This window comes from Glycine max, chromosome 18 (assembly GCF_000004515.6).
Source record: "Glycine max cultivar Williams 82 chromosome 18, Glycine_max_v4.0, whole genome shotgun sequence".
Taxonomy (NCBI): domain Eukaryota; kingdom Viridiplantae; phylum Streptophyta; class Magnoliopsida; order Fabales; family Fabaceae; genus Glycine; species Glycine max.
Window position 1 is genome coordinate 4,274,879 of NC_038254.2, and position 24,150 is coordinate 4,299,028.

A 24,150-nucleotide genomic window follows, 5' to 3' on the forward strand; every position below is an offset into this window, starting at 1 on the left:
TATTATTCACTATTCGTCAAATGATATATGAAATAAAAAATTGTCGTAATTTTTATCCTCTCATATTTTTCTTATCTTATCAAATATCATAATTTTAATGAATCAAACACACTCTATTTAATTTGAAATACCTCTTTCGAGATTCCTTATTGATGCACACTCGAGTCAAGCATGTGATCCTAAGGCATGTTCATGTGCGTTGCGATGCATTTTATTTTTAATTAAGGGCAGCATATATATGTATATATCATATATCTCTCTGTCCCTCTGTGTACATTAGACAAATGTTTACAGTTTTACATCAAATATCATAATATATGAAAAATTTGTTGATTTTTAAAATAATTCAAACAGTAATGTAATTGTATATTTATAATTTGAATTTAAGATTATTATATTATTAAACAGGAACAACATAGAAATGACATAATATATAGTTGATTCACACTTTTTTATTAATAAATGTTAGTTATTAATGGTTAGTTTGTTAGGGTTTTGTTGTTGAAAGAAATTCAAATCCCATAATCTCTTTATTTTTTCCATTCTTCCTTTTAACTATCAAAGTAGTCTTATAACTCCAATTGATACAGCTCATTGGTTATTACATATTGAAATGAAATTTTAATTCTAATTAAAAAAAAACACGTAAAATACCTAAACAATTGTAGGCAAAAGTTGTCTTTAATTTTTGTTGTTTTCATGTGAATTTATAAGTTAATTCCTTAACGGGGATTGCTTGATGCCACTGGCACGAGAGCCAGACCATGTTGGCATGTCTCACAAAGAGGTAGCCACGGCCATGTATCTTTACCTACCAATCCCCAACAACAACCAAGTTTCAATTTCAAATGCACTCATGTCGATCATCATGTAGATTATTTGCGCATAAAGTAGTGTAGACATAATCTTATATTTGGAGCAATACATGGCTTGTAGTGAAAAATAATGTCAAGTTTTGGTGCGCCGGTGCGTGATGTAGTTTGCTTTCCCCTTGTGGCCTTTGAAGTTAATTGGCCTATGAATATAAATATATGAATAAAAGATGATCTCACAGTTTGAATGGTCAATTGATTACCTATAAAAACAAGCAGATTTTAAGCACGAACCACGGGGCTGCTTGTTGGTAATAATGTTCATTTGAATACATATGTTGGTGTACTTAAAAGCTGTAATGAATGAAAAGTGTGATTAAAGAGCAGAAAGGAATTGGAAAAGAAACCAAAGTGCTTAAGAATTCTATTTAGAATTTAATTAATGGAAGCTGCTCATACATGCATGGCTTGACTTTGTTGTCAATTGACAATAAAGTTTTTTCATATTAAGATGGTCTAACTAAGATGATTGAACATGATTTAAATTGTTATAAATCTTTTGATATTTTTCTTTAATTCTTATGAATAAAAAAAACCTCCTCATAAAATTATTTTTATTTATATATTATGTATGTATGAAGAGAAATACACTTTATTATAGTCGATAATCTTGAATAGTACTTTCTTTTTTCCTTTTAGTTACATTTTTTAGACATAGAAGTTCAGAGTGATGAAAGATTATCTTATTTGTTTCATAAATCTAATTAAAAACTTGTAGTGAATTATACACAAATAATTAGTCAACAAAGGACAATTAGGGAAATTATATTTGAAATAATTATTTTATACTAAAAAAAGAGAACCAACAATGCGGTTTGCTTTCTTTATATGTCAAAAATAATTAGATTACAAGATTTAATTTGCTTATGCTTTGTTTGAAACCAATGCAAATGGAGTGAAGGATTCACGGTTGAGGAAAAAAAAGACATCAATTTTAATCACTTTATCGTTTGGAACTAATGGCACTAGCTAGAAAGAATGAATGAAAAAAAAATATACATGAGACTTACAACCATCCTTCCATTTTGGGAGTTTTGGTGTTGTAAAAAGACTAAAATATCCCTAATTTTATTAAAAAAAAATTGATCATGATTTTATTTTATAGCTCAAAATGTGGTTTTCTTTCTTTATATGTGAAAAATAAATAGATTACACAATTTCATTTACTTACTCTATTTGAAACCAATGAAAACATAATAACATATTCAAGGAGGAAAAAAAAAAGGCAATCATTTTAATTATTTCGTCTTTTGGAACCAACGAAAAATGAAAAAAATATGTGAGAGGCACTCATACAACAATCCTTCTACTTTGGGAGGGAGGAAAAAGGAAAAACATTTTAGTGTTGTAAAAAAATTGAAATACTCCTATTTTTTTTTTTATTAGATATGCTTATGCTATAATATATACATATTTTTTTTATATTTTTTTTCACCTTCTACACAATAAAACAAGAGAAAGGAAAATTTTAACCTTTTTTCATTATTTTCTTTATCAAATACCTAATTAATAAAATAATTGAACATTTTAAACTTTTTTTTACACTTTTTTTCTTAAACCAAACATAGAAGTGGTGTATAATTTGTTTTTTGGTTTTAAATCATACTATAGACTAGTAAACTTATTAAGTATAACAGTAGCTAGAACAGTGTGAAATTATATATATATATATATATATATATTTGTGGGCCTTGTTGCTACATTGCAGCCGAAGGAAGCCCAGAATCTTGAGAAAATGGGTCAGTGGTATTGGACAAATTGGAAAGAAAATAGCAAAAAAGTGCCTGGCCCAGAGAGAGCGTGATTGAGATACTTGAGACATTTTGATGACAGAAGTGCATGTTAAGATAGTCAAAATGCTCAATAAAGAATGTGCTTGGACCAACTTGCCAACTGAGTCTTTTAATACTGTTTTCCTTGGAGATTATTTACCTATAATAACATGTCACCAACTTTATCATGGGAGCTTATATTGTGCAGAGAATCAGCATGATATTTATTAAAGTGGAGGTTAGCTTTTAAATTTCATTCAATATGGGTGGTGTGGGGCATCCATGAAATACGGGGTAACTTTTACCAGGCCCAAATGGAAGAAGACCTATAAGCCCTTTTGCTAAAAGATTACGAATGAATTGGGCCCTATTTATTTTGTTGCTTTTTCCCCTAAGGTGTTGGCTATCATCTAGCAGTGAGAATGAAATCAGTTTATTTTCTTTGATCCGTGTGTGAATCTAAGACAATATTAAAAGGAAATTTATAACAATTTAGTATTCTGTTTTCTCAACTAATCGAGCTAAATCCCCTTGATAAATCTGTCTATTAAAAGCTTGTTTTATTTTGTTTTTCTGTATTAGCATAGCCATCAAATTGACACCCCTTTCTCCCCACCCTATAGAAATGGTTCAGTTCTAGGCCACACGTGTAGAACTTGAATTATATTTTATTTACATTTCAAAACCTTATTTATCAATTGAATAAAATTAATTATTTTCACTTACATTCAAAATATTGTTTTTGTGCACAAATAAACTCTTCTAATGTTGATTTTTAAGTTTTAATTCTAAGAAAATCTAAAACAGTGTATTGTACCAAGGGGAAAAAAATTCTTTTGCGCATCTCATCCAAATAAAATCCAATTTGTTCCATCTCATTGACCAATCAAACTGAGAAAACGTTGTAAGTTGTTGAAAGCAAACAGTACTGGTTTCCAATTCAAAACATCATAAGCTATTCCAAACTAACCAACCAAATCAGCATACTCTAAGGTGCAAAAGATAGTATCTATATAAATAACAAAAACTCAAAGGATTTGATTCTTCCTTGCTTTAACAGACCAGTATCATAGATGTACTCTGTTTAGAGGCCAAGATCCAAGTTAGGTAGCTGATCACCCTCCCAAGGAAGCTGTAGAAGAGCCTCTTCTGGCTGCCCTTGTTCTCCATAATGATTTATTGCCCCTCCTAAGACCATTTGTAGAGAAGATGATGGATCTGGTTCTTGTAAAGGAACTGGTCCATCTCCATGAGGCCCCATTTGAGCTTGTGGCAGAACCTGGTCATAACTTGCCAGCATAGGGCAAATGTTATTGTTGAAATGTTGTGCATCAAACATGACTTGAAAGTTCCCTGCATGATCATATGAGGTGCCTAAAACCATACAATGAAGTGTTTGATTCATTAGAAAATTTTGTAGCTAGTGAAGGCAAAACAAATAGTTGAGCCTAAGAGGTTCTTGCCTGGAATTGATTCTCTTTGATTTGATTGAGACAAATGAGGCCATAGGGGATTCTGGCTAGAAATGGAACCTGCAGGCCATGGCTGATGCTGCTGCACAAGAGAATTCCCTGTAAGGATATTGGCAGGCATGTCATACATTGAGGATCTTCGCCTTGTCTGAGACATAAGAGACAGATCAGAGAGGTTAACAGCGCCTTCAGGCCTTGGTTGAGGCCCCGAGATTAGGTGTGTTGGATGCACCATGGAAAACGCATTGCTGGAAGACAGATTGGTGTTAACATTGCCAACATGAGTGTTGACAATTCTGTTTAGCGAGGCTGCAAAACCAGGATTTGTGAGTGGCCTATTAAAAATGGGTTGGGCAAGAGCAAGTGTCTGAACATTGAAAAGTTCTGGCAGTGTTGGTATCTGCGGAGTTTGCTGCTGGATAATTTGTGTCCCAGAAGCATTTTCGGGGAGGTTCTGCAATGTAGTGTCATCATTCAAACGTTGTTGATCTTCAAGTGCTTCTAGTTTTTTCGCTGCAACTCTTTTAGCTGTTGGTCCCAAATGCTCCACGAACCTTAGTAGACTTTCTTTGTAGTTAAGCTGATTTTCATTCAACTGCAATACCAACAAGCATTATGAACAATAATAATTTTTATAGAACAAAATCTAAGATGGGGATTCTTGGTAGGTGATAAAGAATTGAAATGAACAGCTACATGGAAGTAATATTTAGTTGAAGAGTTATGTGGATGCTGTATAAGGAATTAAGAATGAACTATCATGTTTCTCTTTGAAATCTGTATCCATCACCAAATAATTTTTATGCAGTGTGTGAGATCCTCTGATAAGGAAGTTTATGTGCAAATGTTACCTCATGTTGTACTACTTATTATCAGTTTTATGGTTGTTTGTATCACCAATTTGAATAATTGTTTGGCAGAAAAACAGAACTTACTTGAATGTTTGGCTTGTTACCACATAGCACTTCTGCTACCAATGGCTTATTTGGAGGCCAGTACATGTGCCTCTTTTCTGTTTCAGTAGCATTTGTTCTCCCTGCATTAATAGGAAAATACAATTAGGTGTTCTTATTCATTAAAAAAAAGAAGAAAAAAGACGAGAATAACTTAAAACTTAAAACAAATTTGATTTACTATTTATTCACGATTTTTTCGTTAATTAATATGTAATTATGTAAGTAATTTTAATTGTTAAGAAAAAGCTAACCATTGATACTAAGTGCACATGAATAACAAATAATTGATGTGTTGCCGAAGCAAAAAAAAATCATTGATTTGTTGGAATATTACACATTTGTTACCACAACAAAAGGTACAATTGATTCCTCCCTCCATTAAATATTTTCAATCCATATTTTTTTTAATGTAGTGAAAGGAAAAGCTTTTCATTCTAACTAAAAAAACAACTTTTATTTATCGCCATGACAGAATTAAAAAATGAGGATTAGCACTACAAGATGGCAAGCAATATTTTTTTCTAAGATGAAGGCACATATAACATAATGGTTAAGATGGTTAAGACTACAAAAAGGTTATAAAGTGAGGAACAGGTTTCCATACCAGCAGGTTTAGGAGAAACCCTCGGTGAGGTTCTTCGTTGCCCATCTTCTGACTTTTTACTTGGACGCCTCTTGTTTTGGGAAAATTCTTTCAATTCAGAATGTTGAGGCTCTTCTCTTAAAGCCTCAAAAATCTGCTTGGCATATTTACTAATACCTTCAGCCTGAAAGAAAATAATTTCCACAAAGCTTATTCAAAATTTCATAGTGAATAAGCATGGTTTTTTTTTTCTTTTTATAAAATGAATAAGCTTGGTTTAAATATTTTTGTTTTATATGTTCATACCACTTGGTGATATTTTGAGGTTGGGGGATTGACATTTATTGCGTTGGAGCATATTAGGAAGACATCACGCTGTAAAACATTGAGATAGAACGATGAGGGAAAGTGTTTAACAAGTAAGTAATAAATAAAGAGGTGAGATAAATAATATATTTAAAAAAAGCATTTGAGACATGGAGCTATAGCTACCTTACTCATATTATTCTAGACTAGTTGTAGCTAGGCAATTCAAGTACAATGTGTAAGTGGTGAGATTCGGAGTTACAAAACCAAAATAATACAAATGCTTGTTCTCAAAATAATTTGAAGAATGTGTTATTTTTCTCCAATGTAATTATTTAGTTAACATAATAAAGAGTGTTAAATGAGTGTTTATGATATATAGATGTTCAAATATCATTATCCATTTTTTATTTGTAGGCCATATATCATTATCCGTGAAAATAAGAAAAACACTAAATAAATACCCCTTTTTTTTAGTGTACCAGTGAAAAAAAGTGAGATAAAAAAATAAAGATAAAAAGAGAAAATCATAGGTGTGATAAGAAATATGGAAAGAGATAAAAGAAATGAGAGAGAAATGAATCAAAATGATAAAATGAATGTATGATAATAATAACTCTTAAAATAACATAGTTAAGTTAAGTATGATGATTTTCAAACCTTGAAGTGATCGATGTTTGTATACATGCCCTCATGTAATTTGGCCCTCATGGTACCAAAATCCATTGGTTGCTTTACGATGTCATGATAATTATCCACCTTTCAGAGTAGATATTGAATATAACTAAAAAAGTTTAAAGATCTAACAAACAAGAAGTAATTAATTAAATCTTTAAAGTAAAGGTAAACGAACCACATCAAGATTGGCTGGTTCAGCAAATAACTCATATGTATCTTTCCTGCACATTTAAAAAGTATCATAATTAGTTATACATGCATAAATTCCAATGAAATATTATATATTCCATCCATTTATAGGCAATTAAAAATAATCATAAATTAATATGGTTTTCACCTCTGTAGGAAATCAATGATATTGTTAAGAATTTTCTTCAATGGCATACCATTCAAATATGAGCCTGCAAATGAAAAGTTCAACAATTGTTATTATGTCACTATACTAATGAAAAATCAGATGTAATGGCTAAGGATTGACAAGTACAACTGCAAAAACCACTTGTGCTTATCGAAGATAGTTTAGAGTATACCATTTGTTTCCAAAGCACTTGCATTGTGAGTGTCCCTTCCAGATTCCTGTATTAACTTTGAAGTGATAGAAAAAGTGAATACACAAAGGAAATGAAAAACATGTGGTTTTATCAAATGGAAGACTTCGAGCTTGTCATGAGGAAGGGTGCAACCATGCAAGTGAAATATCATTTTTTCACTAAAGCAATCTTAAGCTTGGTATTCCAACAAATTTACTAAAAGAAAAGTTGAGATCGAATTTTACTAAATTAATATTTCTAAGGAAAAAAGTGGATGATGGAGATGGATAAAAAGAAACAAGTAAGAAATGAATCAATACTTCAAGGCATGATCCAGGTTTCTTTAGATAATCCCTTATTCTCACAAGATTTACTTGATCATTGAAGTCGCTGACAATATGTTTGATATCTTTAGTTTAAAAAATAATTTGGTTTTTTTAACAGTAGTATTTGAATTTTGTATTTAACTTTATTCTATGTACAGTGCTAAGAAATAAAAGTTTAATAAGCTTCTCTTGATAATACATTTTCTCTTCTTTTAACAATAGATAGATTCTCTGTGTAAAAAAAACAACAACAACAAAAACATAGGCACACCTATTTTATTTTGAAGAATTCCACACTCTTTTATATTTGTGTTTATGATATATCTTATAAGCTCCAGTAAACCTCATCAAAGTTGCTAAGATATAGTTGTCTTCCACGGAATAGTTATATTATCTAAAATAGGTTGCCTACCTATCATGTACTTAATTAAAAAAAAACAAGTGTTATATCTCAAATTTGTAAATTCTTTCATATATAAAAATGATTTAAGTGTGAAAAAATAGTTTTTTAACAAGAATGTTTTTAAATCCACCAAAATAAGTCCATTGACTATCTATGTACACTAAATTGTGAATAAAATTATAAAGAGATGTTAGTTTTCAAAAAAATAACTATATTAACCAAAAAATGTTATCACTTTATCTAGACCAATTCACATAACTAAAATTTTGACATTAATAAACTACCACAAATTACAATATTGTTTCCAGCAATGAGTTCACATTGTAAAATTCACAAATCATAAATGCTATAAAATCAATGAAATAATCAACAAAAGAAAAGAAAGTAAATATACATTTGCATTCAAGAAGTGACATTTATAATCTTTTTGCTCTGTTAAATGAAAAAAAAAAACCTCAAATTAAAAAAGTTATGGAGACACACCTTAATTGAAGAGATCAATTGATACACTTCTTTGTTCTTGCGCCCCTTATCATCTTTATTAAAATAACTCAAGTCATCTCCTACCTCTATTGTCGCCTTGCCTTTACCTTTATCTTTCATCTCAGGGTTGACTGAGTTGTTTTTCTTTTTCATTTCCATTGCAAGTTTTCTCTCTCTTTCTTGCTTCTTCTTCTTCTCCTCCATGGCAATAATTCTACTACTTTTTCTTCTATCTATACCTTCTATTTCATCTTGATATCTTGTATGTTTTCCTTTATCCCCTGTATGTATCAAAACATGCATTTAAGAAACTAAGCTCTATATAATAAGTTCTATTTAAGTCATTTGCTTAAATATGTTATTTCTTTCTTCAAATTTAGTCAAATTTGATATAAAAAAGTATTTGATCTTTGATTTCATTGAAATGTGTGTATTTAGTCTATCATTAATTTAGTTCTCTTAAGAAATAATAAGGTATAATTATGTGATGTAATGCTTCAATAATTTTATTTGTCATGTCATTACTTACATGAGTAAAACTATAAATAATACGTAATACGGACTAAAAACATTATTTCGAAAGTAAAATGATGCATTTACACCCTATGTTATTTAGAGAGAGATGTATGATAGATAATAAAATGCGATATGAAAAGGGGTAGAGGAAATAGTAAGTGTTAAAAAAAGTGTTAATAGGTTATCATGTATAGGTGTCCATATATCATTATTCATTTCAATAAAATCACCAATTAAATAGAAAAATTAAAGTAAAATTAGTCAAATTATCAGGGATAAAATAAATAAAAAATTATAGAAATTTAAAGTAAAATTAGTCAAATTATGAAAGATAAAAATATATTTAAACAAAATATTTTTTAAAACCATGTAATGTGTTGTGTTGTAGAATAGTGCATCAATAAGATTAAATGACAACAAATACTTATAAAAAAAATATGACAACAAATGTGTTCTAGTGTCAATTGTGCTACACACACTGATGATATTTATGTAACACGTGTTACAAGAATATCTTTTTTTTTTTAGTGAAAAGGGTCTAAAGGCCCAAGAACAAATAATCAAGGATTAACAAGCTTGGGTCTAGACATGCCTATAGCATTCCATGAGCTAGATTAGATAAGGAGTTAGAAATTTTGTTTGTCTCTCTATAAATATGAGAACCTTGTTGGATTAAAATAAAATTGGAAAATAAATAAAGAACTTTAACCTATATACTATGTGATCAATCTATAAAATGATAATCATAACATTTCAATTATATAATCATTAAGAAATAAGGGTGGACATGGGTTAGGTTGCTCGGGTTTAAAAAATATTTAGATTTAACCAAATTAATATTAATCAGAAAAAAATTATATAGAATTAAACAAAAAAATTATATATTATAGAATCATACAACATAAAAAAGTATATTTTTTCTAAAATGGTATAGGCTTATGTTGGTTTGGGTCTCCGTACCTAGATCTGATAATTGAATTGATATTATTAGATTTACAATTTCAAAATATAAGTTGAACCAATGGTCCAAACCGATTTGGGTTTTCCCCTGTTGTTTGGTTTGGATAGATTGGGTCACCAAGTTAACTCAGATTTGTCATCATCCCTATTAAAGGATACAAATGGAAAGACATATAAATTGGGGGATGGTTAAGGTTTGAATGGATTAATGTTAATCCAAATTAGATCATGTATGAAAATCTTGAAATAAGGCAAAGTGAGAAGTCAATTAAACATAATCATCAAGGATACATGTATACAAAGAAAATTCTTTTATGAGGGGAATGATGTTTGAAGGAAATTTGATGCCATCAACAAGTCAAATCAAGCATGAAAGTCATGTAAGGAGGCAAAATGAAAAGGAAAGGAAAAGAACAAAAAGTTTGGTAGGAGAATTAAAAAAATGGCTAGGGTAAATGGTAATAAAAAAAATTGAGCAACCAAAAAATATATATAGTATTCATTCAAAGAGAATTTTTAGTGAAAAATTGCCTAAATGATGTTGAAGACACATACCCATATAGATAGACCGCGTCAACCTGGGTAAAAAGTTGAACAAGAAAGCATCGTCAATACTTCATAAAAAAACATAACATTATTCTCCAAGACACAAGGGAAAGGTAAAAGGTAAGAAATCAACCAAAGCTACTAATCAAACAAAGTAAGAAGAAGAAACCTCTTCTTTTGAAAGCTCAGAATTTTCCAAGGATCACAAATCTCTGTTATTGCCCAACATGCAAGAACTTCACATTTGACTAATAACATGTGAGTCTTGAGATTAACAAGAGTGGTTTTTATAAGATTAAATTTACAGATGCTAGTATCATTGTCGGTGGCAGGTTCATTGATAGTTTGTAACGTAAATTTGACAGCTGGTCAATGAATAAATTCTCCATTTAACATTGTAAAAGACTTCTACAGTTTATTTCTAAAAAATTCTCAATACGACAAACTTTATATATTAATTTTAAATAATTTCAATAAATAAATAAATAAATGATATTAAATGCAAGACGTTTTGTTTATTTTTGTGTTGAAAGTCAAGAATTCTCACGTCACAGGTCAGGTTTAGCAGGGTATAACAGTAAAATGCATGAATTGCTAATAAATGATTATTTGTTTAAACTTAAGCATTTCAAGTAAAGTGCTTCTCACCTTAACAACTAAAACTAAACTTTACCAACAAAATATATGTTTTAGATTTAGTTTAAAAAAAATAGCTTGGGACAAGTTCTCACAACTAAAAATTTACAAATTAGCTAGCAACAAAATTTAAAAATTTTGATTTTTGCAACTAATGCTACTTTATTGTAAAATATGTATCACTAATCATTTTCCACCAAAAAATTGTATTTCAGTGAATGATTTTTTATTTGTTGTTTCTTATTTTTTTTAGTAGTGCTGATAACTGCGAAATTTGAGTTAATTTGATAGTTAATTTTGACTAAGAATGATTATAATTTCTTCACTTTACCATTGTTTTTAATGAAATAATGAATAAATTAATATCATGGTAATTTTTTACCAGCAAGAATCAAAAGAAGAAAATTTCAAGTGCTTTGAAGGAAAATTGACACAAAAACGTGAAGAAAAAGTTAAAGATTGAGACAGCTCACTTAGCGCACAAGACAGACCCAACGTGTCTCTTTGCTTAGCAGTCAGCTCATGCTTAGTGCGAAGAAGACCTATGAAGAACCTTAAAGGCGCGCTTAATGCAAAAGTCTGCGCTAAGTGCGATGTCTCGTGAAAATTAAGCTACCTTAGGCTTATAAAGGAGTAGGAAGCAAAGGAGAAAGACACCCCGAGACACACGGAAACTCAGAGCTCTCTAATGAATACATCCTAAGTCTGAGTATCTTTAATAGGGGAAACTCTCCTTCTATGTCCATTATTCCCTTCTCCTCCTCTATTCATCTCTCTCTTCTTCTATCCACATCAGCCCCTAAAGTGTAAAGTCTCTCATGACATTGAGAGGGTAAATCTCCATTGTTGGGAGCCTAGCAGCCAAATGTCCTTGTAATGTAATCTTTCCTTACTATCTATTTAATGCAATGCTAATTTTTATTGTTTCTTTTTTGTGTTTTATTATTATTGTATGGCCTGATCATCCATGCATTAATTTTAGGGGTTATACATTAGGAAATGATAATTTCTAAAGAACTAGGAAATGGCATCTAAACAATTCATTGCTAGGGATAAAGTGACTTTGTTTTGTCTCTGCATACATCTTCATACTTCATGCAATTTACTATTCTATCTTTACAAAGGGATTTGAGAGATAATAGATAAATTAGGTTCTTCATCGTGAGAGATCATGGTTGAGTGTCTTAGTAGATTGATGAAAATTGAGAATGCATTAAATAGAGAAAAACATTAAAATTGCATCAAGGGTAGTTAGGCATGCTAGGCCTCAACATATTTTAAATTCTAAATGGACCTTTAATCATCATCTATATTTTCTATCTTTATCATCTTTTAATTTAAATCTTTATCTTATATCCCCGTCTTACACACTTGCTATTCATTGTCTATTCTTTGTAATCTTTTGAAGATTGAAACTGAAACTCTACAGGTAAACATAAGTCATAAGGAAGTACACACATTATCTTTTAAATCTCTTAAGTCTCATGATACTTTTCAGGTGATGGGGATATGATTTTCATAGGAGGGTTTTACTTAAGATTGATGTACATTGTAAAAGGATAGAATTTTATATTTGGTTATATAGCAAGTTGGTCGTCTAAACTTGACTACTTGAATAAATAATATATTTAATTTTTTATAACTGCTATGTATAGGTATGTTTTGGGATTAAATTATATAGGAATTAATAATTTTTCTCTTATTTTTTTCTTTTTGTGCAAATAATTGGAATTCTAACATCATTTAAGTTTTTGTGCAGAAAATATTAAAAGTTGATGAATTTATTATGCTTAATGAATAATTTGAGCAGGAAAATAAAGTAAATCCCAAGAAGCAAATTGAAGATGTGAAGCTACTCGCTTAGCACGTCTCAGGCGTTCAGCGCGATGCACAGGCTCAACGGGAAACGCATGATTAGCACCAAGAATATAATTTTGGAAAGTAAAGGCGCACTTAGCGTGAGACACGCACTGAGCACGAATACCGCCATACTCGTTAAGCATGGTCAGTACGCTTAGTGCGAAGGTTGCGTGAAAAGTAAGCTAATCTGCAACTATAAAAGGAGAGAGAAGAAGGAAAAAACACACAGAAATTTCAAGAGAATACAATTTCTTATAGAAGACAAAGGATAGAAGAAGAAGAAGCAATCATTAGAAGTAATTCATTACCTTCATTCCCTTTCTTATCTATCATTCTTTACTAAATATTTTCCTCTTGCAATTATAAAGCCTCTTATGACAATGAGAGGTTAAACCCCCTTTGTTGAGAACTTGTCGGCCAACTACTTTTCATGTAATTTCTCTTCCTATCTATTTAATATTATTACTTTTGTATTATCCTTTCTTGTGTTTATCACCTATTTGCATGATAAGTTTTTGGGGTAGCGTTGGGAAATATTATTTTCTAATAGAAATGAGAAAAAATATCTAAATAAAGTCATCACTAGGGATAAATTGATTTTTTTTAGCCTGTTACACATCTCTATTCTTAATGCAATTGAACTATTTTATCTCTGCAAAGGGATTTGGGAGAGAAAATAGATAAATTAGACTCGTTCACTTGAAGGATCTTGGTTAGAGTATATAAGTAGATGTTGGTGTAAATTGGAATAATTATAAATAGAGAAAAATCATTAATATTACATCAAAGAACAGCTCTGATAGGCTAAGTTCCCAACATTCTCATCTTCTAAATCTAACTTTTATAATATTGGTTTTTCTCATCTTTCTTGTTTTTACATTAGGCTAAGTATTCATTGCACCCTTTTTTAGCCTAATGTAAATTATATAGGCTAATTTCCATACTTGTTAGTGGTGGGGACAAGGAGGGGATGTGAGGGCAGGACATGTACAAGGAACCATATATTGGTCTGCTATGTCTACTTTAGGCTTGCAAAATCTCTCTAAGTTTCACAAAATTTTCATTACACCACTTGAGGAAGTAAGCCTTACCATATTTTTCACTTGACGACCTTTTTGCATATTCAGATAATCATGTGAATAGTAAAATGGGACTTTTAGTGTTAAAATGAATTTATTTTGGATATGATTGTTGATGGTAGGTTCATTTTAAGTTTGTAATATAATATAAAATATGACAACTAATCAATGGTTAAACTCTTCTTTCTAAAAGTGGTAAAAAAATCAGATTTTAGTCAATATAAGAAATCATTATATTTGGCATAATTCCAATAAGTTTGTTAATGTCTTTTTCAAAAAGACAAAGTTAATAGGTGGTATCTCTGGTACATAAATTTTAAATTCGGGTACCAATATACTAAGGGTAAAATTGAAATAATGATAAGATAAAAATAACCCTACAAAATCTCTTAACCCCACCCTAGTGACTGTTAGTGCTCTTCGACAAGTGTACTGATTCGCTCAAGTAGTATAAAACGGTAAGATCGAGTATCGTATTCTCAGGGAATTTATTTCACTCAGCCATTGTACATCCAATATGCAAACATTTGTATGGATTAAAAGCAAAGTAAATATCAAGTTGATTTTTGTACTAAAGTCTATTGGAATATAAACTAAATATCTAGAATTTTGGAAGTGAAAACTATCAAGTAAAAAGCGTTGGGTCGTTCTATTGAATTTCTCTTGATGTTAATGTGTATTTTTCTCTATTTAACGTTATCCTAGTGTTCTTATACTGAGAAGCTACTCAAACCAAGATCCCTTTAGTGAATGAGTCTAACTCTCTTTAAACTTCGTCTTTGATCCCTTAACAAACTTAGTCTAAAAGAGTTGAATTAAGTCTCAGCATAATATGAACTAGATTACTGCACTCTATTCCTAGACATACATATTTCTAGCTTGCTCTACCAAGTTCTAAGGCTTTAAAGCATTTCCCAATGCTAAAAATCCTAACTATACATACAAATGAGTGATCAAGCCACAAGCATGTAAAAAAGCATAGATAGAAGCAATGAACACATAAAAATAACATTAAATAGATAGTGAAAGAGTGTTACATCAAGGTTTCAACAGAACTCCCCAACCAAGAGGCTTAGCCTTCCATTACAAGTAATGCAATCCCTCAATACAAGGAAGGAATAGTTTTGAGTGAAAGAAAATGGAAAAGGATGGTTGAGGATGTCTCCTACAACCTCTAAACTCTAGACTTCACTCCTTCTAACCTAAGCTCTCTCAGTTGCCTTCCTTCTGTCTTCTCAGCTTCCTCTTGTGTGCTTTCTCCAACTCCCTATAACTCTCCAAAAAAAAACTCTCCTATTTCTGCCAACTTCAATGTTTTAAAGGCTTTTGGACCTTTCAGCTTTCGAAGGCTCGCTAAGCGAGAGTAAGTGAATTTTGGCTTAGCGAGCTAGGCACGCTAAGCGCAATAAGGGACAACGACCTCGCTGGGCGGACTGGCTGCGTGCTAGGAGAGCACATCTCTGATCCTCTTCTAGGGTTTCCCAACCCGTTAAGCGAGTTGTATTCCTCGCTTAGCGGATAACACTCGCTGAGCGGATCTGCCTTGCTGAGCGAGTCATCAGCTACTTGAATCTTCTCATCTTTTGGCCTAAAATTGAAGTGGTTTCAACATTAATTCATAAAATAGGAGTATCTATTCTATAAAATCACACTAAACATAAAAATATGTACAATTCCCACACAAAAAACCATAAATTGGAGGTAAAGCACCATTTTCTAGCAAATATTTAATATAAAACTAACTCATAAATAGCGACTAACAGTGACATATCATGAAAGTCCCCAAAAAACACCATTACTATTATCTTTCGTATCATTGTCCATCCACCATCTCTAATAAGTTACACCACTCCTTGAACCTTAGATAATACACCACTAAATCATGTGGAAATATCAAAACCCTCCACTGAGAACCAATGTGTCTTTGTTGACTTTTGTTGCCAACCTAATCCAACATGCAAAAAAAGCAAGTCATTATCAATAAAACATGGTAACACTGTCTCTCTACTACCTCTCATCAACCTTGTGCTTCGAATAAACCAATTGTACGTATTAGAGAGGAAGGGAACATCAATGATAGGGATGCAATAGAAGGAGTAGGAGTGAAGGTTGATGGGGTTTAGGAAAAGAAATGGGTTGTAATAAAGGATAGGTTGGCAATTTTTCCATAGAATTTTTTTAACTCACTGGGGTTGGCCTAATGTGGGATTAGGGTACTATGCATAAGATTATAAGTTCAAACCTTAGTGCAACCATTGTACAGACACACAAAATTATTATTTTTTATTTATAATTATAATAAAAAAAAGGTTCAATTCATTAAAAAATACTTGTTTTCTTAAGTTTGAATATGAAATTTAATAAATTGTTTAGCCATTCCTAATGAATTATCCTTTCTATCATTATCACAAACTCTTATACTATCAAACTTTTAGATGGCTCTAATTGATCCATTAACTCTTAATCATGACATAAATAATGGAAACTCCTCTTATTTATCCTAGTATGTCTATACATGATAAAACAATCCATTCAAGCTTATCCTACCATCACTCCCCTAAAAACATACCATTTTGGCTCATCTCGCCATCAACGCGCTGTAAACGGGGTGAGCTAATTGACCCACTTAGTGTATATGGTGGAAAAGTAAAATCTAAAAAGAACTATAAAATAAAAAACATTATCAAAGAAAATAATTTTAGACTTCTACTAATTAGTATATCTTTTATGTATCCACTTAATATTTTTAACCACCTTATTCCACCTAATTCATTGATAATTTGTAAACTTAAATACACCAAAATGTAATAAAAACTCAAAATCTTTCACTATTTTTTATGATTTGTTACTTAATTAAACAAAATTGTTAATATGAAGGAATCAATGTTATGAGAATTGAACTTATCTATTAGGTCAATGAGTTATTGGTTGAACCAATACATCACTAGTTGAACCACATGAACATTACATGAAAAATATATAAAATATATTATATTTGTATTGTATATTCAAATGTAAATGTAACTTAGCGGTACTTGTTAAGTTAATAAATATTTTATTCTTGCATTAAAAAGTTGTTTTCCGTGTTTCCTGTCCAAAACTTTAAAAATTGGAAACAAATTAAAAATAAGGTGACAATTTTATAATAAAGAGAAAAAACAAAAAATATCATAAAATAAAAGTGCAAGTAAACGCCTTCTCATGAAAATAACTTTGTGAAAAACAGGTAAAAATTATATGGAAATAATATTTTTCAAAATCTTATTTTTTAAATAACAAATCAAACATAAAAAGCAAACATTTTCCACTTTATATTCTTGAGAAACCATATATTTCCCTCATTCCAAACATGTGAAATATTCCCTTAGATGGATGAAAATTACCTTATCACATTGGGTTGTTAAAGTCTCAGAGGTATTATAAGAATAAATAATAATTTTTTTGTCATTTTTTTATTTCTCTTAAATTAAATAATTTTATTTTTACTTTATTTTTGTCATATTTTTAGTCTATGTATTTCTTTTTGATTTTTATCCATCGTGTGTTTTTATCTATTTTTTCCTTCAAATACCAGGAAGAAATGTGAAATTATAAAGTAATAAAATATGTTTTATTCTTAATTATGGTCCCTTTTATAAAAAAATAAATAATTCTATTATTTTGATTCTAATTATAAGAATCTTGAACTCACTTTAAGATATATTATTTGCTAATTTTTTTTACATTTTAAATTTATTGTGAAAGATGTTGATTTATTCTTAGTACAACCCCATATTTATTGACTTATTAATCATCTGGTGAAAAAAAATCAAAGTTAAATTCTTTATAATGTTATCAAATATTATTACTATTTTTTAAGAATATTTTTGAAATAATTTAATATTATTAATTAATTAATAAATTATTATGGAGGCACTAAAAGACAAAAGACAAAGAAAGATGAAGACGCAGACACTATATATCATATATGTGATATCCCATTTTTTATTGCATTTAAAAAATAAATTTAATTCGATTAAACGCTGTCACACCCACGCAGTCACTGTGCTGCGTTTCATCATTCGGCGGTGGTTCGCGATCGGATCGGGATTCGAGGGCGGAACGAAGTAGATTCTGGAGGCACCGACACGGTGGCGCTAGCTCCGTTCGTTCGTTTTGGTGCTTTTTTTTTTTTTTTTTTACAGTGATTCGGTCGATCCAGAAAATCGACGGTGATTGATTGGAACGATGGCGTATCGACGGAGACAGCAGCAAGGGTTTTCGAAGCCTTCTTTTTCGACGTTTGAAGAAGAAACGACTCGGAACCCTAACAACCCCTTTCCGCTGCCGAACGACGACGTTGAAGGTTCCGCTTCGTCGTCGTCTTCGTCTTCGCTTGCTGCGAAAGCTATTAGAGCTTCTTCGGCCCGTCGCGACTCTTCGTTGTCCTCTCTCTACGGCCTCTCCTCTGCTTCTTCTTCTCCGGTTTCTTCTTCTCAACCTACTCCAACTCCTCCTCCTTCTTCCAAGGTATCTCTCTCTCTCTCTAGAAATTTTGAAAATTCGATGGATTTAGAGTGTAATAAACTAATATATTCCCCTGTTCGTGTTTAATTTGTGTGTTGTGTATTGGTTGTGAGGTTTCTATGGGATAGGGTTTATTTAATAAAGTTTCTGTTTCACATTGCAATTGCAACTTGGGCAATGTGAAAATGGTATCAAATCGACTTAAGCAAAATTAGTCCAAAACTGATTTCAAGTGTTGACTTAACATTAACTCTGCCAAGTGTCACTGTCAACTTCACATCCTTAGAATACCTTCATATCAGCAATTTTTGGCCTTTAGGGTTGCAGTGTTTTTGTATAGCTCTGTATTTTACTGAGGATGTCTTCTCGTCTTTTTCATAATTCTCTCTCGTTTGATGAATTCTTTTATTAGATGTTTGCCCAGATGTTAAATCTACTTCTTTTAATTGTTGATATCTGTATAATTCCAGTTCCAAATTTTATTCATACTTAGAAGTAGAAACTGGATGAAATATCTGCTACGTGTATCTGTTATAATTAATGCTGTTTTTTCTTATATGTGTGTGAAGTGCATTGAAGGTTGGAAATGCATTTTCAGATATATGCTTACTTTCTCTCTGTTTCCTTTAATTGGTATTCTTTGGATTTAGCTGAACGTATCATTCTGTTGATTCAAAATGGTGGTGCCATGTTGCTAAATGTGGTGCTTTGTATATGTAGGATTCAAGACCCTATGAATATACATCTATGAAGAACATGAATGAGTCCAAGAATGGATTTTGGGGTGTTCTGGCCAGAAAAGCCAAATCAATTATTGAGGATGATAATGTACCCCAGCAATCTGAAATGTCTGGGACTGGGAGGTCCCAATTTCCTGGTGTAGCATCTAGGAGCAAGGTGAGTGTAGAAATTAGAATTATATCTCAAATTCTCAGCAGAGATGCTGCTTTGTATGTTATGTCTGGAAAATAAAACTAAGTTTGATATGATTTCATTGATTTGAAACTTTTTTGAATGAGGTCATTATTTTGGAAGGCTAATGTAGATTAATCATTGAAAATAATCATATTCTAGTCAAATCTGTAGTTTTTAACTGCGGCCGCTTTTGATTGAAATAATGGTCATCTCTTTTGGTTTAGTGTGCATGAGTAAAAATACCTTTTTTGGTTCTGGAACCATGCTATTTGGTGCTGTTTTATGGGGACAATTTTGGAATTTGCCTCCGCTTTCATATAACCAAATCAAATCAGAAATCCCATTCCCTCCCCTCACTTGCATGCCCTGTCTACTCAGTAAGGAATTCCAACCCTTCTCTCCGACAAAGACCCACATTCTCCAGCAAGATTTCTGACATCACGCAGCATTTTCTGGCCATTTACAGGCAAGCTTGTAACTGTTCTGGCAACCAAAAATCTTTGCCATATGTGGGCTTTTCCTAGTATTTTATTGTTAACTATTGTTATGATGTTTTCGCTTGATTTGTCTATTCATCAAATCAATAATAGTTCTTTTTATAATGTGTATGGTCTTGGACCATAAATAATGATCTTTCTTTAGATCTCAAGTTCAAAATAGTGGTTATCCTGCCATCCACTATTCCACTATGGCACTATGGCATTTTTGCAGTCAGCCACTCTGCCACTGTGTGGGATTGACTGTTATGGACACACTTCTTGCACACTTGCATGTTAAAGGCTAGTCTGCCAGAGAGTCTAATTATTTATTTACTTTTAAATTGAAACAAAAGGTTTGTCCATATCAGATAAAACAGAAGAAGGGGAAGTACAAATAAAAGATGGATAAGGAATCCTACAAAGTACATCAGAGAACCCAAGGAAAAAAAATGCTGCAAAACTGCCCAATCTGTGTTTGAAATGGCAACTCTGTTGAGATAACTGATAACTATTATCAGAACACCAAAGAGGGGAAATATATATACACTTCAATTTTCTGAATTTGAAATGTTGTGATATTCTTTCATTGGACTAGCAATAGCTGCCTGTTCATTATTTTTCGAACTGTAAAATTGGATGCTGTTTTCATTCTTTGTAGTTCCAAAATTCAAATCACTTAGAGGATAGCAATCTCAAAAGGGACGGTCCATCATTTATAAAGGGATTGGATGCTATCACATCTTCTCTTACTCATATTGGTGGTACCATTGGTAAATCCTTGGAGGTGAGCTTTGATACCAGCATTTTTGCTTATGTATGTGTATCTCTCCTGTGTAATTATAATTGTTGTTCTTTACTTAGTGTCTTCCATCTTTGAAAATGTATTTGATATTTAGATCTATATTAGCATTCTTAGTTGTGGTCAGGATGATGTATGTGTCCTTTTATTTCTAGTTTAGATTTTTTTACTTGTGCATTTGCCTTTTGGGCTTGGGCCTTGGGCCTATGTAGATAGGAATGGGAATGTATTGTCGTGGGTTGTTGGTTATATTATTTCTTGTCAGGCTTCAAATACAAATTTCTCTTTCTCTCACCTTCTCCCTCCCCAAAAGGATGTGTTGTGATCTTCTTATCACCTGTGCTAATTCACTTGTGCAGGAAGGTTTAACAATTGTTGAGAATCGGACTTCAGATATCATTCAGGAAACTCGTAAACATATTAAGAAGAAGCCTGGAAACTCTGTAGGACAAAATCAGGAGACAAACCATTCTACTACATTGCATCAATCCCAACTGCGGAACCAGATGTCACCGAAGCAAACAGACCAAGAACTTCAACTGAAGGCATCTCGCGACGTAAGGTGGCAACTGTGTATCACTTTTTTATGTGGTAAAAGTAACTGCATGGTTAAGTTGTGCAGCATCAAAAGTGTTCAACATTCTAACTCTTTAAGTTTTTTTTTTCTTTTTTTTTTTAGATTTTCTGTTCCATTTTTACTTGTGTTCTTAAAATATACTGCATAAATATTTGTTTGTCTATAAATATCTTGCTTTATCAGATTCAGTTGATCAAATAATTGAGATATGATTGGAGAATTTTGAATGTATTCATTTATTGAAGCTTCTATCTTAGGATTCATGGAAATCAACACATGGGGTGTGAAGATACAATTTGATAATGTACATGATGTGGAGACAATCACATCAAAAATACATTTATCGATGAAACTCTTTTTATCCTTTTAAATTCCAAAATTACAAATTGATGTGTTGGTGACTTGGTGTGTTGTGTTAACTGTTGAGTAACCATGTCAATCAAGTGACATTTGAAATTTGAATCTGAAATGTGTCAATTTTTTAAAAATTTTGCAATGATTATTCAGTTTGGACAAAGATTCAGTAGTGCATCAGCTAGTTTTTTCTAAAACAATTATTTTTCACAAACAGTTATGTGTTTCTTACAGATGAACTTGTTTTATGAAATGTCTAGCTAAAAACAAAAAAGAGGGAGAAGATATTTCTATAGAAGGGTACCCTTGATGCTCAAACTTCAAAGGATTGTAAAGTTAGTGTTTTTTAAGTTGTATTATCTCTTTAGTACTCTTCAACTTGCCATGCTTTTATGTTTGTGATTCCATAATGATGCTTATGTCCTTAGTTTCCATTGAATATCTCTTCTCACCTTCTAAATTCTAATCACTAATTCCATCTCCCCCAAAATTAATTTGCAAACCTATAATCATTTATAAAAAAAACTTTGGTGCCCTAAAGCTTGAACATGACCATAATTTTGTTAGGTCAGTCTTATGGACATTACAGCCGAAGCAAAGAGTAATGCCAAACTAATACTTTGGTGTTACTTTTCAGGTTTCTCTCAACTCATTCTTTTGCCTTTACTATTGTATAGCATGTGTTGGATTCTTTCAATAACACATTATTTTTTGTATTTCCTTTTGTGTACTTTTAAAGATAAAATATCATGTTTAGTATTCTTGATTTATATATTTCCCCCTTTCCCCAAAGAAAAAAAGTTGATTTCCAGTATGTTCGTTTCATAATCAGAAAATGTCAAACCTTATGACAAACTTATTCCTAGCATGGTACCAAGCTGATATCATCTACCTGCTTCTATGATATATCTTAATCTTCTCAATGGGATGCATCGTTTGCATTTTGGTTTATGTCACAGGTTGCAATGGCAATGGCTGCCAAAGCAAAACTACTTCTTCGGGAGTTGAAGACTGTCAAAGCTGATCTGGCTTTTGCAAAGGATCGATGTGCTCAGCTAGAGGAAGAAAATAAAATCCTCCGTGAGAATCGGGAAAGGGGAGATAGCCATGATGATGATGATTTGGTATGGATATTGTCTCCTTTTATTACTTTTTTTTTTTTTTTTTTATTTCATTAGTTCTTGTATGCATCTTTCACTGACATACAGAAGGTTATCACTTATCATCTGATGTTTGTTTCTCATATTTTATGTCTCCCCTATGATAGAAATGCCTCTTTTTTTCCAAACTCATTTTGTAAGCAGAGTTATCAATTACTTATGTTTTGGTTTTGAATTATAGTATGCCTTTTATGACATGGTGCCCAATAAACTCCTCAAATTCTTGGCACATAAGGGTAAAGCTGCTTATTTTTAACTCACTTCAAACGCTGTAATGGTGGGAGCCTTGTGCATTGATTTGATTATGATATTTAACTCACATTGAGACCTCATGGAAAGTGTACTATGAATATACTTTTATTCTCATTTCACCAAAACTCCTATATTTTTTCATGATAGTGTTTCCATTACAGATACGACTTCAACTTGAATCTCTTCTAGCTGAAAAAGCTCGCCTGGCACACGAGAACTCGGTTTATGCCCGTGAGAATCGCTTTCTAAGGGAGGTTGTCGAGTATCACCAACTTACAATGCAGGATGTTGTCTACCTTGACGAGAGCAATGAGGAAGTCACTGAAGTTAACCCTCTTAACCTTCCCCCAGTGCCTAATATGGCCCTGGATTCTATTACTCCATCTGCAACCTCCCTTTTGCATTCTCCTGAACCGAACCTTGGCATGGCTTCAGAATTAACAAGAGGCACCTCATCTACTATATCTGGAAAAGATGCAAAGAGTAATGAGATTACTATAAAGGATTCACGGAGTTCTGAAGCGACTAGATAACTCTTCTGTCACAGGACATGATGCAAAATAACATGAAATTCTTCTGTTACAACTTACAATGGTGATGCACCGCGTTTTGATGCTTCATTTGTTATTATTTGTGTGCTGCTCGTTTCATGTATCGTGGGTGACATTACCTTGATGTAATTGTGTACCGTATATTGTGTAACTCGAGTTTTATTTATTTATTTTTTCCATTATATCAGCATACGTTTATTTGCAAGTGTCTGTATAGCAATACTTGTCAAAAAAAGTTTGTGTATCATTACAGTCACTTGTTGACTATTTCTATTTATTTTATCGTCACTCTTATACCATCAAATTTGTATTTTATCTATCACATTCACACTATTTATTTCATTTTTCTTAGACCGAATCCAAATCTCTATGGCAAAAAATTTACAAGTTTAGCGCAATTTTCTAATTGAAGATATTTTAAGAAGAAAGAAAACAGCGTGAGGCGTGAGAATGGACAAAGCGTTCTTTCGTAAGTCGAATCCATACATTCGTGTGAGCATCATAATGATGTGAAGCATGAGTAACCGAGAGAGTTTCGTTTTTCTTTCTGTTTTGTTTTGTACTGAAGTTTTGTGATCA

The 24,150-nt window shown here is 31.7% G+C and overlaps 2 protein-coding genes across 2 annotated transcripts; one reads left to right on the plus strand and one right to left on the minus strand.

Moving 5' to 3' along the window:
- Positions 1-3,553: 3,553 nt before the first annotated feature.
- LOC102669261 (uncharacterized) lies at positions 3,554-10,657 on the minus strand. Its single transcript, XM_006601985.4, has 12 exons — positions 10,573-10,657; positions 10,413-10,435; positions 8,382-8,662; positions 7,170-7,224; positions 6,977-7,040; positions 6,815-6,860; positions 6,622-6,720; positions 5,962-6,030; positions 5,677-5,839; positions 5,052-5,152; positions 4,108-4,711; positions 3,554-4,018 (listed from the first exon to the last, which is right to left on the minus strand). The coding sequence occupies exons 2-12, from the start codon at positions 10,414-10,416 to the stop codon at positions 3,729-3,731; spliced, it is 1,776 nt and encodes a 591-aa protein (XP_006602048.3). The 5' UTR covers positions 10,417-10,435; positions 10,573-10,657; the 3' UTR covers positions 3,554-3,728.
- Positions 10,658-17,964: 7,307 nt separating this feature from the next.
- LOC100814303 (uncharacterized) lies at positions 17,965-23,753 on the plus strand. The gene is made up of 6 exons (XM_014770929.2): positions 17,965-18,487; positions 19,205-19,381; positions 20,537-20,662; positions 21,037-21,234; positions 22,568-22,732; positions 23,182-23,753. Exons 1-6 carry the CDS (start codon positions 18,206-18,208, stop codon positions 23,551-23,553), a joined length of 1,320 nt encoding a protein of 439 aa, XP_014626415.1. The 5' UTR covers positions 17,965-18,205; the 3' UTR covers positions 23,554-23,753.
- The last annotated feature ends 397 nt before the right edge of the window (positions 23,754-24,150 follow it).

Excerpts from the sequence above, each read along its gene's own strand:
- LOC102669261 (XM_006601985.4), bottom strand. Across the intron at positions 4,712-5,051 it reads GTAACAAGCCAAACATTCAA|TTGAATGAAAATCAGCTTAA; the intron begins GTAAGTTCTGTT and ends TTGGTATTGCAG. Across the intron at positions 4,019-4,107 it reads TCAAAGAGAATCAATTCCAG|GCACCTCATATGATCATGCA; the intron begins GCAAGAACCTCT and ends GTATGGTTTTAG.
- LOC100814303 (XM_014770929.2), top strand. The coding sequence starts at position 18,206 with ATGGCGTATCGACGGAGACAGCAGCAAGGGTTTTCGAAGCCTTCTTTT. Across the intron at positions 18,488-19,204 it reads CTCCTCCTCCTTCTTCCAAG|GATTCAAGACCCTATGAATA; the intron begins GTATCTCTCTCT and ends TTGTATATGTAG. Across the intron at positions 21,235-22,567 it reads AACTGAAGGCATCTCGCGAC|GTTGCAATGGCAATGGCTGC; the intron begins GTAAGGTGGCAA and ends TTTATGTCACAG.